Raw genomic sequence first — 16,425 nt, forward strand, 5'->3', positions numbered from 1 at the left:
AATTTAATCAAGGACCACCACTGCCATACATCTACTTGGGATTTGCCCAACCAATTATCCATTCTCCCAGCAGCAGTCTGCATTCTGCCATAGTGAGCTCACACCAACAGTTCTGACATAATAACACATAAAGGCCAAAAGAAAAATACTGACCAAATATGAATGCTAACTGTATAAACACACAAGATACAGTGTTATTTTGGTGTCTCAGGTGGAATCCTATGAAGTATACATGTGGAACCATCAGAAGTCAGTGTGGTCATTTCCTAAGGAAGATACTCTCCGATGATCATATCTGAGTTCCACTTTTTATTGTTTGAAATGGTCTTTGATACTGGTGAGGTGAACCATTAAAGAAGTTATCTAAAGAAATCCAAATCAACACAAAATAATTATACCTGAAAGATCTAGGTAATCTCTATTTTTTTCAAGGCATCATTTTATTCTACTAGTTTAAATAAAATCCCTCTAATTTCATTCTCCTTCTAACCAAACAAAAACTGATTTCTAAATTGATCCCTCATGGCAGACCCAGGTCATTTATGTAGAATGCAATGTTATAGAATTGTGACGATATAGAATTCCTGCTAAAGTAGGTGAATTTTTTTCTAAGTAAAAGGCATTGTTCAAAGGTAATGATATGGCCATTAAGACTTTTTCTCCTTCCAAAAGGAAAAAAAAAATCAAATGATGAGTAGCTTGACATACAGATTTGCATTCTTCAAACATCTGTCCACCCTAGATAAACTTGATTTTGATTTTGATTAAACTTGAATTTGTAGTCTGTGGAAAGAAAGGTAATCCTAGGCAGGTATCCCCTAGAATACGTAATATATAAAGAATTAACAAACTAATGCACCATTGTGAAGCAATTATACTCCAATAAAGATGGCATGTACATATATACACTACCAAATGTAAAATAGCTAGCTAGTGGGAAGCAGCCACATAGCACAGGGAGATCAGCTCGGTGCTTTGTGACTGCCTAGAGGGGTGGGATAGGGAAGGTAGGAGGGAGACGCAAGAGGGAAGAGATATGGGGACATATGTATATGTATAAGTGATTCACTTTGTTATAAAGAAGAAACTAACACACCATTGTAAAGCAATTATACTCCAATAAAGATGTTAAAAAAATAATAAAATAATTAATTAAAAAAAAAGAATTAACATTACGTATTTATATATGATATACATATTTATACATATATATTTGTGTATATGTACAGACACACTTTAAAGCAGCTATAAATTATAGTAAAACTCTGCTGGTGAATGCTTCCTTGGCATATCCATATTTTCTTTATTTATTATCATTTCTCTCCTCACAAGGCTTATAGTTTTCCCCATATTTCGCTAATCAAATTAGCATTTATCATGAAATACTCTTTCATAAATTTCTTTTTTAAAGAAAAACAATGAGAGTAAATTTAACCTAGGCCAAAATAAATAAACCCATCCTCAGAAAAAACAAAAGTTCAAATGTACCTCAAAGATCAACTAGAACTTATTTATGTAACCCTGGGCAAGCTACTTGAACCTTTATGAGTCTCTGCTCATCTGGAAAACGGGAGTGCAAGTCAAAACAACTGCTAAGATTTATTCTAAATCTAACACTAGATGATTGGATTTTCCATTAAACCCCTAAAGTTTCACTAAGATTCCGTCTGCATCGCTGCTACTTCATACAATAAAAAGTGTTATATTGTATAAGGAAAAACACCATGCTGAATGATAATCCACAGAGCAGCTAGCCACCATAGATATGTTAAAGTGTATAAACAGACACACTCCTCCCCAATAAACACACACACACACACACTCAACATTATTATAGGGCCCGTGTTGCTCAAACTTAAGCCATTTGAGTTTCATGTAGAATTTGAGTACCACCTAAATTTTTATTCACTCAAAAGTGGAATTTAAGTTATCTCTTTTTTTTAAATCAGACACACCCTAAGCAATCATGAGCTTGATTGTGTTAGCTTTTTGCATTTTTTCCTAATAAAATTTAAAATAAATCCAGTCAATAAAATAAAGTAACATAAAATAAAATTCCTCCAAGTACCATCTAGAATTGGGTTATATACCTTCAGTGGAAAACATACTAAACTTTGGAAAATACCAGAGTAGCTTATAAAAAGAAAGATATACACACTGGTCTAGAATATAAGATTTTGTGTTAAAGGAATCTATTATTGTAATATTTCCACTGCATTTATTAGGATAGAAAATCATCAACTGCTACATCCATTACCTTTCATTAGTTATAGAATCTGATTCCATACATTATTTTAAAAAGGGAACAACAAGGCCACTGGTTAATGGGTAGAGTTTTTGTTTTACATATGAATTGGCATAAGTCCCACTCTCATCATGCCAGGTGTTGATGCCAAATCTTTTGGAACCATTTAGATCTGTGAACTGAGAACAGCATTTTCTGTGGACAACTGAATAATCATCATCTTGACAAGGATAACCCTATGGGGGGAGGGAGAAAGATAATATTAAATGACTAAAATATGTAAAAAGGAGTGATTTCCAAAAGTTGATCTTTAATGTGTTAGTTGTATTATGATCACAGGTTAATTTTCCAAAAATTGATTAATTTAATCTCTCAAATTACTAACACCTCTTGTATTTGGCTATTGCATTTATAAGTACTTCTAATTCTGAAAGAAGAATCTAGTTCATGGCTGTTTTATTTATAAAATTAAAATTATAAATTATCATATATGTGAATTTTTCTAAACCATAAATATACAGCATAAAGAACCATTTAAATTGTATGACCATCTGCAAAAAGACAAAAACAAGTACAATTTAACTACCATTCAATATCTTTTTTACTAATATGTTATAATCATTCCAAAGAAAAATATCTTGGGTTATATTTTTAATAATTGCTATCAAGTCATACTTGCCAGCAAATGCCAAGCTAGAAGATTCATTCCTATGAGAAATTTATATCAGTATAACCCAGTATAATATTTAAGGTATTTATCCTTAGAGCACTTCATAAAAGCTTCTATAGTAATAAAACAAGACACTATCATTGACCATTTCCCAAAGGAAATATTGATTCTCTCAGATTATATCAAGGGTAATGGTAGACAAGAAACATAAAGCCCTTGCACTGATTATCTAATTTCTGCTTCAAACTGGTACTAATTTTAAAGCACTAGGACAATATTGAAATTAAATCACCAAAATGATAAAACAGTGAAAGAACACCAAAATAGTTCTAACCTTAGATTGGCTTTATTGAAAATAAATGAAAATTCTAACCATATAATAATCATTATAGTGTCTATTTATTTACTGAGTGCCTATTATGGGTTGAACGCGGTAGTTGAGTATTTACAACTTTTAATCCACAACAGGCTCTGAAGTAAGAATTATTACTCCCACGTCACATATAAGACCATTTGCTTAAAATCTCAGGAGAGAATCTAAAGAATGCTACTGATTCAGCCAGGGCTTCAAGCTATCTACCTGTAAGATACATTATCCCACCAGCACCCTCATGAAATTCTTAATATTTAAGAGATAAAATATATAAACAATAAAATCCAAAAGCTACATAATATCAATGTCACTTTCTATATAGTTTTGGGCTTTTGCTTTGTGTTGTTGGGGGTCTATTTCTTTGGGGTTTGTTTTTGGTCAGCTAGAGGCCCTTTAAATGAGATTAGAGCATCGCTTGCCAAACTGCCCTCTAAGTAGGCGGCAGGATCTGCTGATTTCTACCCCAGTTGCAGTGGAACTGAGGACAGCTTCACAGGCGACGTCAGCGCCTTCCTTTAGCATCTCCCAGACAGAGTGGACAATATATTTTGATATGATCAGTGACAAGAATAAATGTGATGTTTTAGGAAAAGTATTCCAGCCGCAGAAGGTACTAAAGACTGAAGGTGAAAAGGACCGGATTCCAGAACTATGATTAGAACTGGATCTCAACAACTCACATGTCATTAACTGATGGATGTATAAACAATTCACCATGTGGTCTATTCACACGATGAAATATTATTTGGCAATAAAAGGAATAAAATACTGATAGTTGTATAGCATAGATGAACCTTGAAAACATTATGTGAGGTGAAAGAAACTAAGCCAAAAGACAGATTGTATGATTCCTTATATGAAATGTCCAAAATGGGCAAGTCCACAGAGACAGAAAGTAGTTTTGCCAGGGGATAGTGGGAGGGAAGGAATGAGGAGTGACTATTAATGGGTGTGACTGGATCACGAGGCACCAAGATATGTGGCTAAACATTATTTGTGGGTTGTGTCTGTGAAAGTGTTTCCAGATGAAATTAGCATTTAAATTGATGGACTCAGTAGTTTGCCTTCCCCAGTGTGGGTGGGCATCATCCAATCTGTTGAGGGCCTGAATAGAAGAGAAAGGCAAAGTAAGAATTGGCCCCTTCCTGCCTGATTGCTCAAGCTGAGACATTAATCTTATCCTGCTCCTTGGTACTCCTGGTTCTCAAGCCTTCAAACTCGAAGTGAATTACATCACTGGCTTTCTGGGGTTTTCAGCTTTGGTTTTGTTTCTGTAGAGAAACCTAACTACTACAGTGGGTATGGGGTTTCTTTTGGGGGTGATGAAAATATACTGAAATTGACTGTGGTGATGATGGTATGACACTGGAGATACACCAAAAATCACTGAATTGTATGTTTTAAAAGGGTGAATTTTATGGCAGGTGAATTAAATCTCAGTAAAGCCATTATTTTTTTTTTTTTTTTTTTTTTTTTTTTTTTTTTTTTTTTTTGCGGTGCGCAGGCCTCTCACTGTTGTGGCCTCTCCCATTGCGGAGCACAGGCTCCGGACGCGCAGGCTCAGCGGCCATGGCGCACGGGCCCAGCCGCTCCGCGGCATGTGGGATCTTCCCGGACCGGGGCACGAACCCGTGTCCCCTGCATCGGCAGGCGGACTCTCAACCACTGCGCCACCAGGGAAGCCCAGCCATTATTTTTAAAGAGTGGTAAGTAGGGGTGTGCAATTCTGAAGTTAGGAAAACTAATTAAGAGAATGTTTGTTGCCTGTTAACACATAAAACTGAGTGCCTCCCATTAACAGAGATGTATTGGTAAACCACCTCCCCCCACCAAAAAAAAAAGCCCACACAACTGATTTGTAATATTTGACAATTTCTGTGGTATAAATACTCCTGCCATGGTTGACTTCAAGCTACCAAGTGAAGTCAGTAGTGAACATTGAGTTGGGAAGACATGAGCATGCTCATCTCATGCAAACTTTAAGAGATGACACCAGCTCACCATGAATCCACTTCTCCCATTTCACATTGTGTAGTAGCCATGCAGTTTGAGTAGATTAACCCCCCTCCCAGTCTAGGGGTAGAATCTAATTGGCCTAAGACAATAAGGACAATCTCACTCCACTCTCAAAGACAGTGATTGGTTCAGTGTTAGGCGTGTGACTTGAGTTTGTCCAAACAGCTTAAAGCCTGAGATTTTGTTCAAGGGTTTGGGGGAAAAACATTCTTTTTCCACTATTGGACATAAGTAAGGAAGCATCTAGCCCAGGTTGCTGTTGGCAGCCTGCCTACTATCAGTATAGCATGAAACCAACACCATAAAAGGCAGGCTTGAGAGTCAGTAAAAAGTATCAATGACATTGCCATATCAATCCTTTCCTGAAGCCAGACTTTTCAAATAAATACGTGCCAATAAATTACTTTTACTGTCTGATCTGGTTTGAGTTGGTTTTTGCACAACCTACTAAAAGCATCCTAATACATACTGAATAATCTGCAATATTGAAACACCGAGGTTCTGAGAGTTAGAGCAAGGAAATAGAGCAAAAACAAGGGAGCAGCTGGGCATATATAAAAAAGTAGGAGTCAAGGCAAGCAGTAAATTTGTGCCTAAGCATATACTCAGGAATTAGAAGGATGTAAACATGGAATAGGTGAATAAAGAAGGTTTTCCAAAATAAGAACAAACTATTAGGAACCAGGAGGGTATAATTGTTATAAGGAAGCAGAACAGAGTATGTTTTCCAAAGTTTAATACAAAAGGCACAAAACAGAATAGAAAAAAGCAGCTTCACCAAGAAGGTCCTACCTCAGAGGACCTTTATATTGACTGCAATTCATACCCAAGGCTAAATTGAGATGGTGGGAGTTTTGGACAAGTGAGTAACTTGGTGTACCTCTCAAACCAAGTATACAGGGAGGGCGTAATCATTCAAAATTATTAGTAGTTTTCCCTTTTCGGTGTGTGTAACCACCCATTTTCCCAAGGGGAGATCAAAATTTGTTTTAGAAAAAAAATGGCAACCAAAATGCAAAGTAATGTCACCTTCTAATGCAAAATAGGGTTTTTCCGAAAGACAACAGCCTTGCAATCCAGTTCAGTCTTGAAGATTTTAGAATATCAATGACCATACCTGGAAGACTCAGATCATAGATTTCTCCAAGTACGTAGAGAAAACATCCTTTGCCATGAAGGCTTAAACAAGAGTTGGAATGGAGAGTAGGAAGATAGGGAAGAAGTCTGGGGCATTGTAGGAAGACGAAAATAAGGGAAAAGTAAAGCAGGACAGCAGAAACAGTCGATGCATTTCCCAATTTTCCCATCTGTTGACTTAAATCAGACAGTCTCATTGACATAGACAGAGTTTCATTGATGTGGACAGAGGGAAGTGCACTGGATAAATGAAAATAATGGCACAAAGGTATAAGGGGTCTCCTGGCCCCCCATCTCTCATGAGAACTCAGAACAGACCACCACTCAGGCTGTTCTTTCATTTGCCTGGGGCACAGCCAAACCCAAACTGGCGGAACAGCGTGGTCAGGCAGAGGGAGGCTCTGAGAATCATCAGTTCTGAACCACGTTTGTATCCTGTGGCATAAACAAGACCCTGAAGTAGTTGTAAGTCTGCAGAGGGAGTTCAACTGTTAGCTGCAGAGCTGAGCATTGGAGCTAGGTACGGAATGGGAGTCACAGAAGGCTTCTGTGGGGCCCACAGTATCTATGGAAGTGGAAATGAGGCTGAGTCATCTCAAACATGCCATCTCAAACATGCCATGAGGGCTCCAACAAAGCCCAGAGAAAAAGAGTGAGAAACAGAAAAAGACTGACAGTTAACAACAGCCACAGACTATAGCCACTTATGCTGGCAAGGGAAAGAGCAACAAGCTGGACTTGAGATATCATCCCAGTGACTACCACACAGAAAATGCTGCTCTTCCCCTCTGGCATCAGGATGCTAAGTTGCACCCCTCTGTCCATATACCCGGATGCCATCTCAGAGAAAGATACAGTTGCTATTGCTGCATAACTGGCCAACCCATACATAGCAGTGTAAAACAGTAGCCATTTCCAGATTCTTTGGGTCAGGAATTTGGAAAGGTACAGCAAAGCCATCTTATTGCTTCACAATGTCTGAGGCCTCAGTTGGGAAGACCTGAAAGCTGAGAGTGACTTAAGTGCTGGGGTTGGAGACGTCTCTCGTTCCAATTGGTAGTTGATGCTGGCTATCTGCTGGGACTTTAGCTAGGACTGTTGATGGAACAACTGTACAACAACTCCTTGTGCCTGCCTGGGGTTCCTCACAGCATGGTGACTGGGTTCTGAGGATAAGGATGGCAAAAAGAGAACCAGGAGGAAGTTGCGTTACTTTTAATCAACTACTCTGGAAATCGCATAGCATCACTTCCATCATAGTTACAGTTCACCCAAATTCTAGGGGAGGTAACATGGACTCTGCTTCTCAATGTGAAGAGTGTCAAAATCACATTGTAAGAGCATGTGCGATGCCAGCACATGTTGCAACCATTTTGGGAAAATAACAATCTGCCACAGGGAGAAAAGTAGGGTGTGTTGGGATTCCTAAGACCACCCCTAGATACAGTGACTTGCCAGGAGGGCTCATAAAACTCAATATATAATTGTACTTGTGGCTATGATTGATTACAGCAAGTTGATTCAAAGCAAAGTCAGCAAAGGGAAAAGGCACATGGGCTAAAGTCCAGAAAAAACCAGGTACGAAATTCTGAGACCAAGAGCCCCCCCTCAGTGAGTCACACAAGATGCACTTAATTCCCCCTGCCATGTGTTGTGAAATGCTATCTACTCGGGAAGCTCATCAGAGACTCCAAGCCCAAGATTTTTCTTGGGGGCCGGTCACACAGGCACCCTCTGCCTAGCACATACCAAAATTCCAGACTTGCAGAAGGAAAACAGGTGTTCAACATAAACCACATTGTTTGCGCAAACAGTTTAGACACAGTGAGCTACTCTTATTCAGGAATTCTTACCTCTAGATGCCAACCAAAGGCCAACCTTGTAAGTAGGACTTATAACAGATAACAGTCTCAGATCTGCTTTTCTACACATAGGGTATGGGAGAGGATCTCTGAGAAGGTGAGAGTTTTTTCAAGGAAGGTTAAATATCTCCTATAGGAACTATTTGAATTATGGAATCAGACTAAGCTTTAAGAGTATTGAAGAGGTAGTGTTTTCCCACTGGTTATGGGCTCGGGAAGAGGGCCAGTTATCAGTTAGACATACTTCCTCTGCATATGTGAGTTGCAGATAGTCGTTATGGTTTCAACACCCTAACATACTATTTAAATGTTTATTCAACAACTATTTAGTGGGGGTGGGAAGAAGTATTTAGAAACTGTGTATAGAAAGAGATTTGTGAATTATCACACATTATTGGCTGATCCACTATTCTGGGGCCACACAGACCCTGAGTTCTGACAAAGTTTACTTAAGATAGGACAATCACTGCAAGCTTTTTCTGAGTCCTCCAGATAGATGAGGGTAACTGAAAGCATTTGTCTGAAGTGTGGAATGGGTGGGCATCAGAGCACAACAGCTTAAGAGGGGACTAGAGGAGACATTTCACAGAAAGAATTTAGAGGACTTACCAGCCTAACTGGGGATAAAGAACCAAAGATGTTCCATAACTTCAAACCCAGATGTCTGAGAGAGTTCTAACACCACTAAAAAGAAAAAAAGAGACATGGAGATGGAGAGGACTTGTTTAAGGAGGGAAATGATGAGTCACTTCTCAGACAGTTTTAATTAGAGATGACATCAGTACAAAATGTTTATTTTAAAGGCAGTGTGGTGGGACAGATGGCCTGGAGAGAAGTCAGTGTCCTGTGCACAGCAGTGATCATTGGCTGGGGAAAGAGCTATAAAGAACATTACTGGGATCATGGACTATATTTGAATATGGACTGTGGCTTAAATAATTATACTGTATCAATTTTCCCCTAGGTTGAAAACTTTACCATAGCTATGTGTCTTTGTTATTAAGAAATACACATTGAACTGTTCAGAGGTAAAGGGGCACAAAGTCTCCAGCCTATTCTCAAATGGTAAACAATCGCTGACTCCAGGTAAAGATTATATGGGAGCTCCTCTTGCTAGTCTTGTAACTTTTCTGTAAGTTTGAAATCATATAAAAATAAGTTACCTCAAAAAAGTGATGGTTATAGAGTCATGGGAGTGGATGAATTCTCTGAGATTATGTAAAATGAGAGGAGCAGGGTTCTAGGACCCAAATCTTTGGGACATTCATGACTGGGTTCATAAAGAAGCCATGAAAGACAGAGAAGAAAAGGTATGGAGAGAGTGTTGCAATGTCATGAATTCTGAGGAAAGGGAGGGCAAAGAATGCTGTGGTAGCCAACTGCTCACTTCCAAAGAAGCATCACAGAGGTCAAGACCTGACAAAACACAACCAACAATAAGAGCCAATCTCTTTTCACCTTTGAGTGTGCTGATTCAGAGAAGGGTTGAGGAAGTTGAGTGAAACATCCTGATAGAAGACGGAAAAAAGTGTCAGAGAAAAGAATGCTAAGGGCAAACAGGCCCTGTAGAAACAGGAACCACTAAAGACCCAGCAAGACAATCACTCTAGGGAAAATCTGCGTTAGGGTTAATAAAGCTTTCTTCTTCCTTTTCTTCTCTTTCTCTTCCTTCTTCTTTTTAACAGATCACAGAAAGACAGGTTAGGATATTACAGAAGGGTCCTCTTGAGTCCCCAGTCGACCTTCCCTCATTGTGAAAGACAAATAGAACACAGTTTTACCACTTATATCAGGAAAATGTATCAGTGTATCTTTAAGTGATGGGTATCCAATTCTTAGATTCCTATCCCCTTCCCACCCTCATTCCCATAGCCTCTAAGCATCAATATCTCTCAAACCTTTCTTTTTTTAGAATAAGATGACATTACTGTTTCTTAGACAACCATATACCCAGTCCTTACCCATTTTTTCCCAATCTTCCAAGGGGTTGTTCTGTGGTTACACTTATTCTTATTTGATTTCAACCTTTTTATTTAGGACCTTTTATTTTTCATAGTTTTATTTTTCAAGGTTATTTTCAATTTTAGGCCTGCCTTCTGGAACATCAGTAACTCTGCCTAATTTAATATTACAAGATAATTTGAAAGCACAGTCTCAATTCCTTCATCTAGATAGCTCATCCATAAAACTATATAATGGGTTATGTTTCCTGGCCAAATCAGTTACTGCAAACTAACCTTGTGTCCACCATTATGGATAGCTATTAGCCACCTGGCATTCATACAGCAAAGGTCATTCTTCCCTAGCATGCCTATAAGTATCCTCATTTGGTGTATTCCATTTACTCTTAAAAAGGTATTGAGGCAACAAGCTTATTTATTTGAATGTCACATTGGATGGAATGAAAATAGATATTAAAGTAGATTGCTGTGATGTTTTGTTTGATTATTTTCAGTATATATTATGTATAAAATTCTTCCCCACTTACGTGCACTTGACTGAAGACCCACCTTCCCCTAGTAAGGTTGTCTTCTAAGCACACATGCAAAGTGATGTGGGAAGAAAAGAACAATTCCTGTACAGCCAAAATTACTTTACTAACCCTGGGGATCACATGGATAGGCATCTTAGACAGATCCCTTCACTACTTTTAAAATGATTTCATTCCTATTGGATATTTTTTCTCCCAGTGATTGAATTACAGATAAGAGTAATTGGCAAATGCAGCTATAAAGAACATGTAATTAGTTGGATATATTATTGTTACCTATTTAAGAAACCTTTACTATCTCTTTTTATTTGATAAAATTTTACAAAGAAGAAGCATTTGTAAGAAATACAGGTATTCAACTAAAGAAAAAATAGTTATGGGAAATGCAGGGAATTGTATGCTGTGAATATAAGTATAAACATCTATATCATTAATGAGTCTGGTCGTCACGAAGAAAAATATGGAGATCTACATGAATAATCACATCACAAAATAAGCTGACTTTTTTTTTAAAAAAAATACAGATTTTTACATGTATGTTAATGAAAACCCAAAGACGTGGTTAAGTGGGTCTCCGAGGAACCCTGGTTCTTTTTCTTTATATAAATTTATTTATTTTTGGCTGCGTTGGGTCTTCACTGCAGTGCACGGGCTTCTCATTGCAGTGGCTTCTCTTATTGCAGAGCACGGCGTGTGGGCTTCAGTAGTTGTGGTGTGCAGGCTCACTCGTGGCACACAGGCTCTAGAGCACAGACTCAGTAGTTGCAGCGCACAGGCTTAGTTGCTCCGTGGCATGTGGGATCTGCCCAGGCCAGGGCTCGAACCCGTGTCTCCTGCATTGGCAGGCGGATTCTTAACCACTGTGCCACCAGTGAAGTCCCTAAGCTGACTTTTAAAGACTAATATCATTCAAACTTTAGTAATGGCCAGCATCAAAAACTAAGCAATACACTATTAAACCTTAGTTATTGACACGTTTTTCTTTCTTATGCACAAATTTTGATTGTTCCTATCATTTTAATATAAAAAATAAACATCACCTTTCTTATTCCTCAGTCTACATTCTATGAGGACACTTGCCACTGTTTTATATTTATAGTGGTGTGGTTAGATATAAATTTGAGGCCCAGGGTTCTTGATTTTTCAATTCTTTTTCTTTCTTCTTTACAAAAGTCAAATATGCTCACTATAGAAATTTAAAGATAATCAAAAGGAGGAAAATAAAATCTCCCAGAATCCCAAGTTCCCTGAAGTAGAACTGAGCTTTTATGACTTGACTCAGAAACAAAAGGAGGTCATGGTTACTTAACTTCAGAAAGCAACATAAGATTAAGGTACACTATCAAAGGAAACAGGGTTCTTTCCACTAAAAGGACACATGCTAAAAAATACTTGGGGATCTGAGTTTCCTGAGAATCAAAACCCCAAATTTCTCAGCTGTTGGTGATACATAAGGTGAGCAGGAGTTAAAATATTTATTTTTTAATTTTCAAGTAGACTTGAATTAAACATCTGCCAAGGTACTTATTCAAAAAGTATTTGGTCATAAATAACTATTAGGATGAGAAAGGGTCAATGAGAATCAAATCAAATCAAATCACAGAATTTGAGAGCCAGAGAACTCATAAAGATCTTTCTGTCTATATCAGTGAGAGTTCTCCAGAGAATCAGAACCAATAGGAGACAGATAGAAAGAGAGAAAGAGAGCATAGAGAGATATGATAGACTATCTACCTATCTTATCTATCTCTCTATCTTATCTATGTATCTACCTGTCTCTGGGGAAGCCCTGTGGAGCTATATGAGCAGCGGCCAGCAGATCCTAAAGTTGAAGCTGGGGCCTAGGAAATGCAGTCCCTTAGTGCTGGCAGAATGCCATGAGACTCAGATTCAGAATTGTTTGCCTATAAACTACAAAATCATGCCTGTATGTATACATATAAGGTCAGCACACATATGTGCAACACACATTGAATTTAGGTGGAGGAATTTAGGTGGAGGCATGAATTTAGGCGGTGGAAGGCCATCATCTCCTTCTGAACCCAAGTAATAGAGGGCTGTTTCTCTGGTTAACTAGCAGCAGCATTTTGGAACACCTTGACATTAATCAAAAAATACTATGTACAATCATGTGACCCCCTTCCCTCTTCTCCAATTCCACTCCCCCACCAGCACCTCTTTCGCAGAAGAATCTAAAATTCTAATTTCATCTCAGTCAATAGCACATAATAAGATAAACAAGCATAATCAGCAAATGGCCATGATTCTTTTGTTAATAGATAGTGATTCAGAACCTTAACAGGACAAAAAAGAGAAAATTAAATAGTAGATATATTAAGATGCAGTACAAAGCAAAGTAGTACTAAAATAAAAGTCATGAAGACACATCATTAACTCTGAAACATTACCTAATTAAAGTTCAGCCTTAATTTTCTGAATAAAAGTTTGGCAAAACCACACTTTAATCTAGACTACAAGGCTTACACATGATTATTCCCTGTGGCCAGAATTACATCGCACAACTTTTCGTGCTATTATGTTTTTTAAACAGAACAACAAAAACAACAAAAGAACAAGAAAAAAGGAAAAAGACTGCCTATACTGGAATGAAATTATGGAAGATCATGGGGACACAGAATGGAGCAAAGATACAAAGAGAGGGCCTTAAAAAGAAGTGGGAATGAAAGCTAATTTAGTTGACAGGTGATACTTCCTATAGAACCACCAACCTGTTCTAGATTAACTTTCTGACCCAGCTGTTGGTGGTTTTCAGCAAATCACTCTTTCCCTCATCTTCTTTTTAAAGCCACTGTTAGACATCCCTTCCTAGGAAGCAGGAAACTAAAGACAATTCTAGCCTTTGGGGAGTTTCTTTCATGTGACTGAGCCTAAAAGAACAATAAAAGGCTTTTTTTTTTCAGTACGCGGGCCTCTCACTGTTGTGGCCTCTCCCGTTGCGAAGCACAGGCTCCGGACGCGCAGACTCAGTGGCTATGGTTCACGGGCCCAGTCGCTCCACGGCATGTGGGATTTTCCCGGACCGGGGCAGGAACCCGTGTCCCCTGCATCGGCAAGCGGACTCTCAACCACTGTGCCACCAGGGAAGCCCAATAAAAGGCTTTTGATGATGCTCACCTGACTCCTAGCCAAGGTGTAACTTGGTCTGGGATGATACTCAAAGTATTTATAAATCAGTACACACCAGGCAGTCAGATTAGGCAAGTTCTGGATACCCCTGGTCAGGCAGGTGTTAAACTACCAGAAGGTCCAGGCTGGGCCCACTCAGCCATGAGGCACAGAAAGCCCAGTGCCTATGGCCCATAGTATTTTAAAGGGCCCACAAAAATGTTTTCATTTTTTATAAATCAGAATTTTCAAAATGAATATAACAATAATGTGAATGTACTTGGTGCCACTAAATTGTACACTAAAAAAGGGTTAAAATGGTAAATTTTATATTATGTATATTTTACCATAATAAAAAATGCAAATGCCATTTTGAAATACCAACTCTATTAAGTGATAGAAACTCATACTGAAGCCAGGAAATGATGTCAGTAATTTAATATCCATAAACATCTTAGGGCAGTAAACAATGGCAGCTATTATACAGAAAATTTTGCTTAAAATAGGGTACAAAAGTCCAAAAGTACTTCTCAGAACAAAATGAGTACTGTATGATTTAGTTTTGTGTAATAATACTCATTAGTATATTGGTAATAATTTCAGGAGGCTTAACAATAACGTGGTCACATAACATGGCCATAAAATACCATAATATAGTCACAAAAAGTCATAAATAGCCAAGAAGACAAAACAGTATAAAAGTATAAAAGGAAAAAGGATAGGTAATCTTTACAAAATGCCAACGAGAGGTACAGCCTAAGAAATATATCTCTTGGGCTTCCCTGGTAGCACAGTGGTTGAGAGTCCGCCTGCCGATGCTGGGGACGTGGGTTCGTGTCCCGGTCCAGGAAGATCCCACATGCCATGGAGCGGCTGGGCCTGTGAGCCATGTCCACTGAGCCTGCGCGTCCGGAGCCTGTGCTCCGCAACGGGAGAGGCCATAGCAGTGAGAGGCCCGTGTACCGCAAAAAGAAATAATAATAATAAAATAAAGGTATCTCTTTAATAAGCCTTTAAATCCAAAAAAAATGAATATAATCCAACATGGATTATATTTGTCTTTATAGCAATGCAGTTGTAAAATGTATTCATTTTTTTTTCTTTCAATGGAAGAAACTCAAGGCCACAGTAAATTTCCAAATAGCACAGAAATATCAATATTTTAACAATGCTATATCTGTACCAGGGCATAGAACGCCAGTGATAGGATAGGCCAATCCTACCACTGTTGGTAATATTTTAAACAGATACAGCCTCTTTTCTTACCTACTATGAAACACTGCTTGGATCCCTTGTAATCAATTTGGAATGCATGCCAACTTTAAAACATAATTCTATTAAAAACTTCCTCAGCTTTTTATCTCTGAAACAACTAGGATATGCAACACTTTTTGCTTTAAAGCTACTTATACGTCTGGAAAGATAATTCAATAGGCAGCTATATTTAGGAAAACAAAATGGTACTTCACACAAAATGATCAATCAGATGTACTCAAATGGCAGCTGCAGGGCTGAGAGGAGCCATGTACCTCCAAAATGCTCCCACTGAGGGACTGGTCACTTGAATCAATCTTTGGCCCTACCTTTCTATCCTGATATATTGTAGGTTGACTTCCAACACCCATATTTAGAATCTAGCCAACACTCTGGCTTACCATTTTTTCACCTTCTCAAGTCAATGGCTTGGATTCCATTATAGAAACTCATTCCCATGACCACATCTTGGGATCTGTCATTCCCCAAAATTGTTCTACATCTGAAATATCAAAAAATTCCAGGACATTCCCTTTGCTCACTACTTCTAATTCTTCTAGCTCTCTCACTCCTTCACTACTGTTGTGCTTGTTCTTTTTTTAATTCCCTGGACCCTTCAACTTCCTGAGTTTGCTAGTCTGTGCCTGAACTAATTATTTTCCTTACTAATCCTTAGTTTCCTTACCATTACCCTCAGCTCACTTGTCCTTTGTCTCAAAGGCTCACATACCCTACAAATAGCCAGCTTTAGACCAATCTTCTGATGTAACTTCTCTGTAACTTTTCCTTTATTTTGGTTCTTTGGGAGAATGATAGGGAAGCTTTTAAGAGAAGGTATCTTTCATTGAAATTGGGTGAGTCATAATAAGTTCAGTAAGTCCCCTACATACGAACCTTCAAGTTGCAAACTTTCAAAGATATGAACGTGTGTTTGCATGTCCATTCATGTAAATTAGTTCACGTGCCTGTTGTACATTGTCACGTGTGTGCCTCCTCTACAAGTGGTTGTGCTTTTGTGTGCTTTACTGTCCAGCACTGTTGCTGTGCAACACGAGGAGCTTACTAATGAAGACCTACCTGATGAAATTGGAGGCCCAGAGAAAGGACGAAGAGAGACAAGAGGAAGAAGTAACTGAAGAACTGAAGAGATTCACGACACAGGAAGTGGCAAGGGGATTTTCTTTATTTGAGGAGGCACTGTTAGTTTTTGAGGTACAGGACTCGAACATAGAACAGTACATGAAGTTTGCA

General features: G+C 38.4%; 1 protein-coding gene across 9 annotated transcripts in view; it reads right to left on the reverse strand.

The window, feature by feature from the left end:
• Positions 1-2,063: 2,063 nt before the first annotated feature.
• The window catches only part of C6H9orf135 (chromosome 6 C9orf135 homolog), a 127,948-nt gene continuing 113,586 nt past the window's right edge, over positions 2,064-16,425 (reverse strand). For 8 of the 9 annotated variants that reach the window (XM_032634948.1, XM_032634947.1, XM_032634951.1 and 5 more), the window contains one exon: positions 2,064-2,481. In XM_032634948.1, the coding sequence (XP_032490839.1) occupies positions 2,290-2,481 (192 nt within the window). In that variant the 3' untranslated portion in view covers positions 2,064-2,289. The remainder of the gene's footprint in view (positions 2,482-16,425) is intronic. The other variant, XM_032634943.1, reaches the window with a different exon arrangement.

The sequence above is a fragment of the Phocoena sinus genome, chromosome 6, assembly GCF_008692025.1.
Source record: "Phocoena sinus isolate mPhoSin1 chromosome 6, mPhoSin1.pri, whole genome shotgun sequence".
In the NCBI taxonomy this organism is placed as follows: domain Eukaryota; kingdom Metazoa; phylum Chordata; class Mammalia; order Artiodactyla; family Phocoenidae; genus Phocoena; species Phocoena sinus.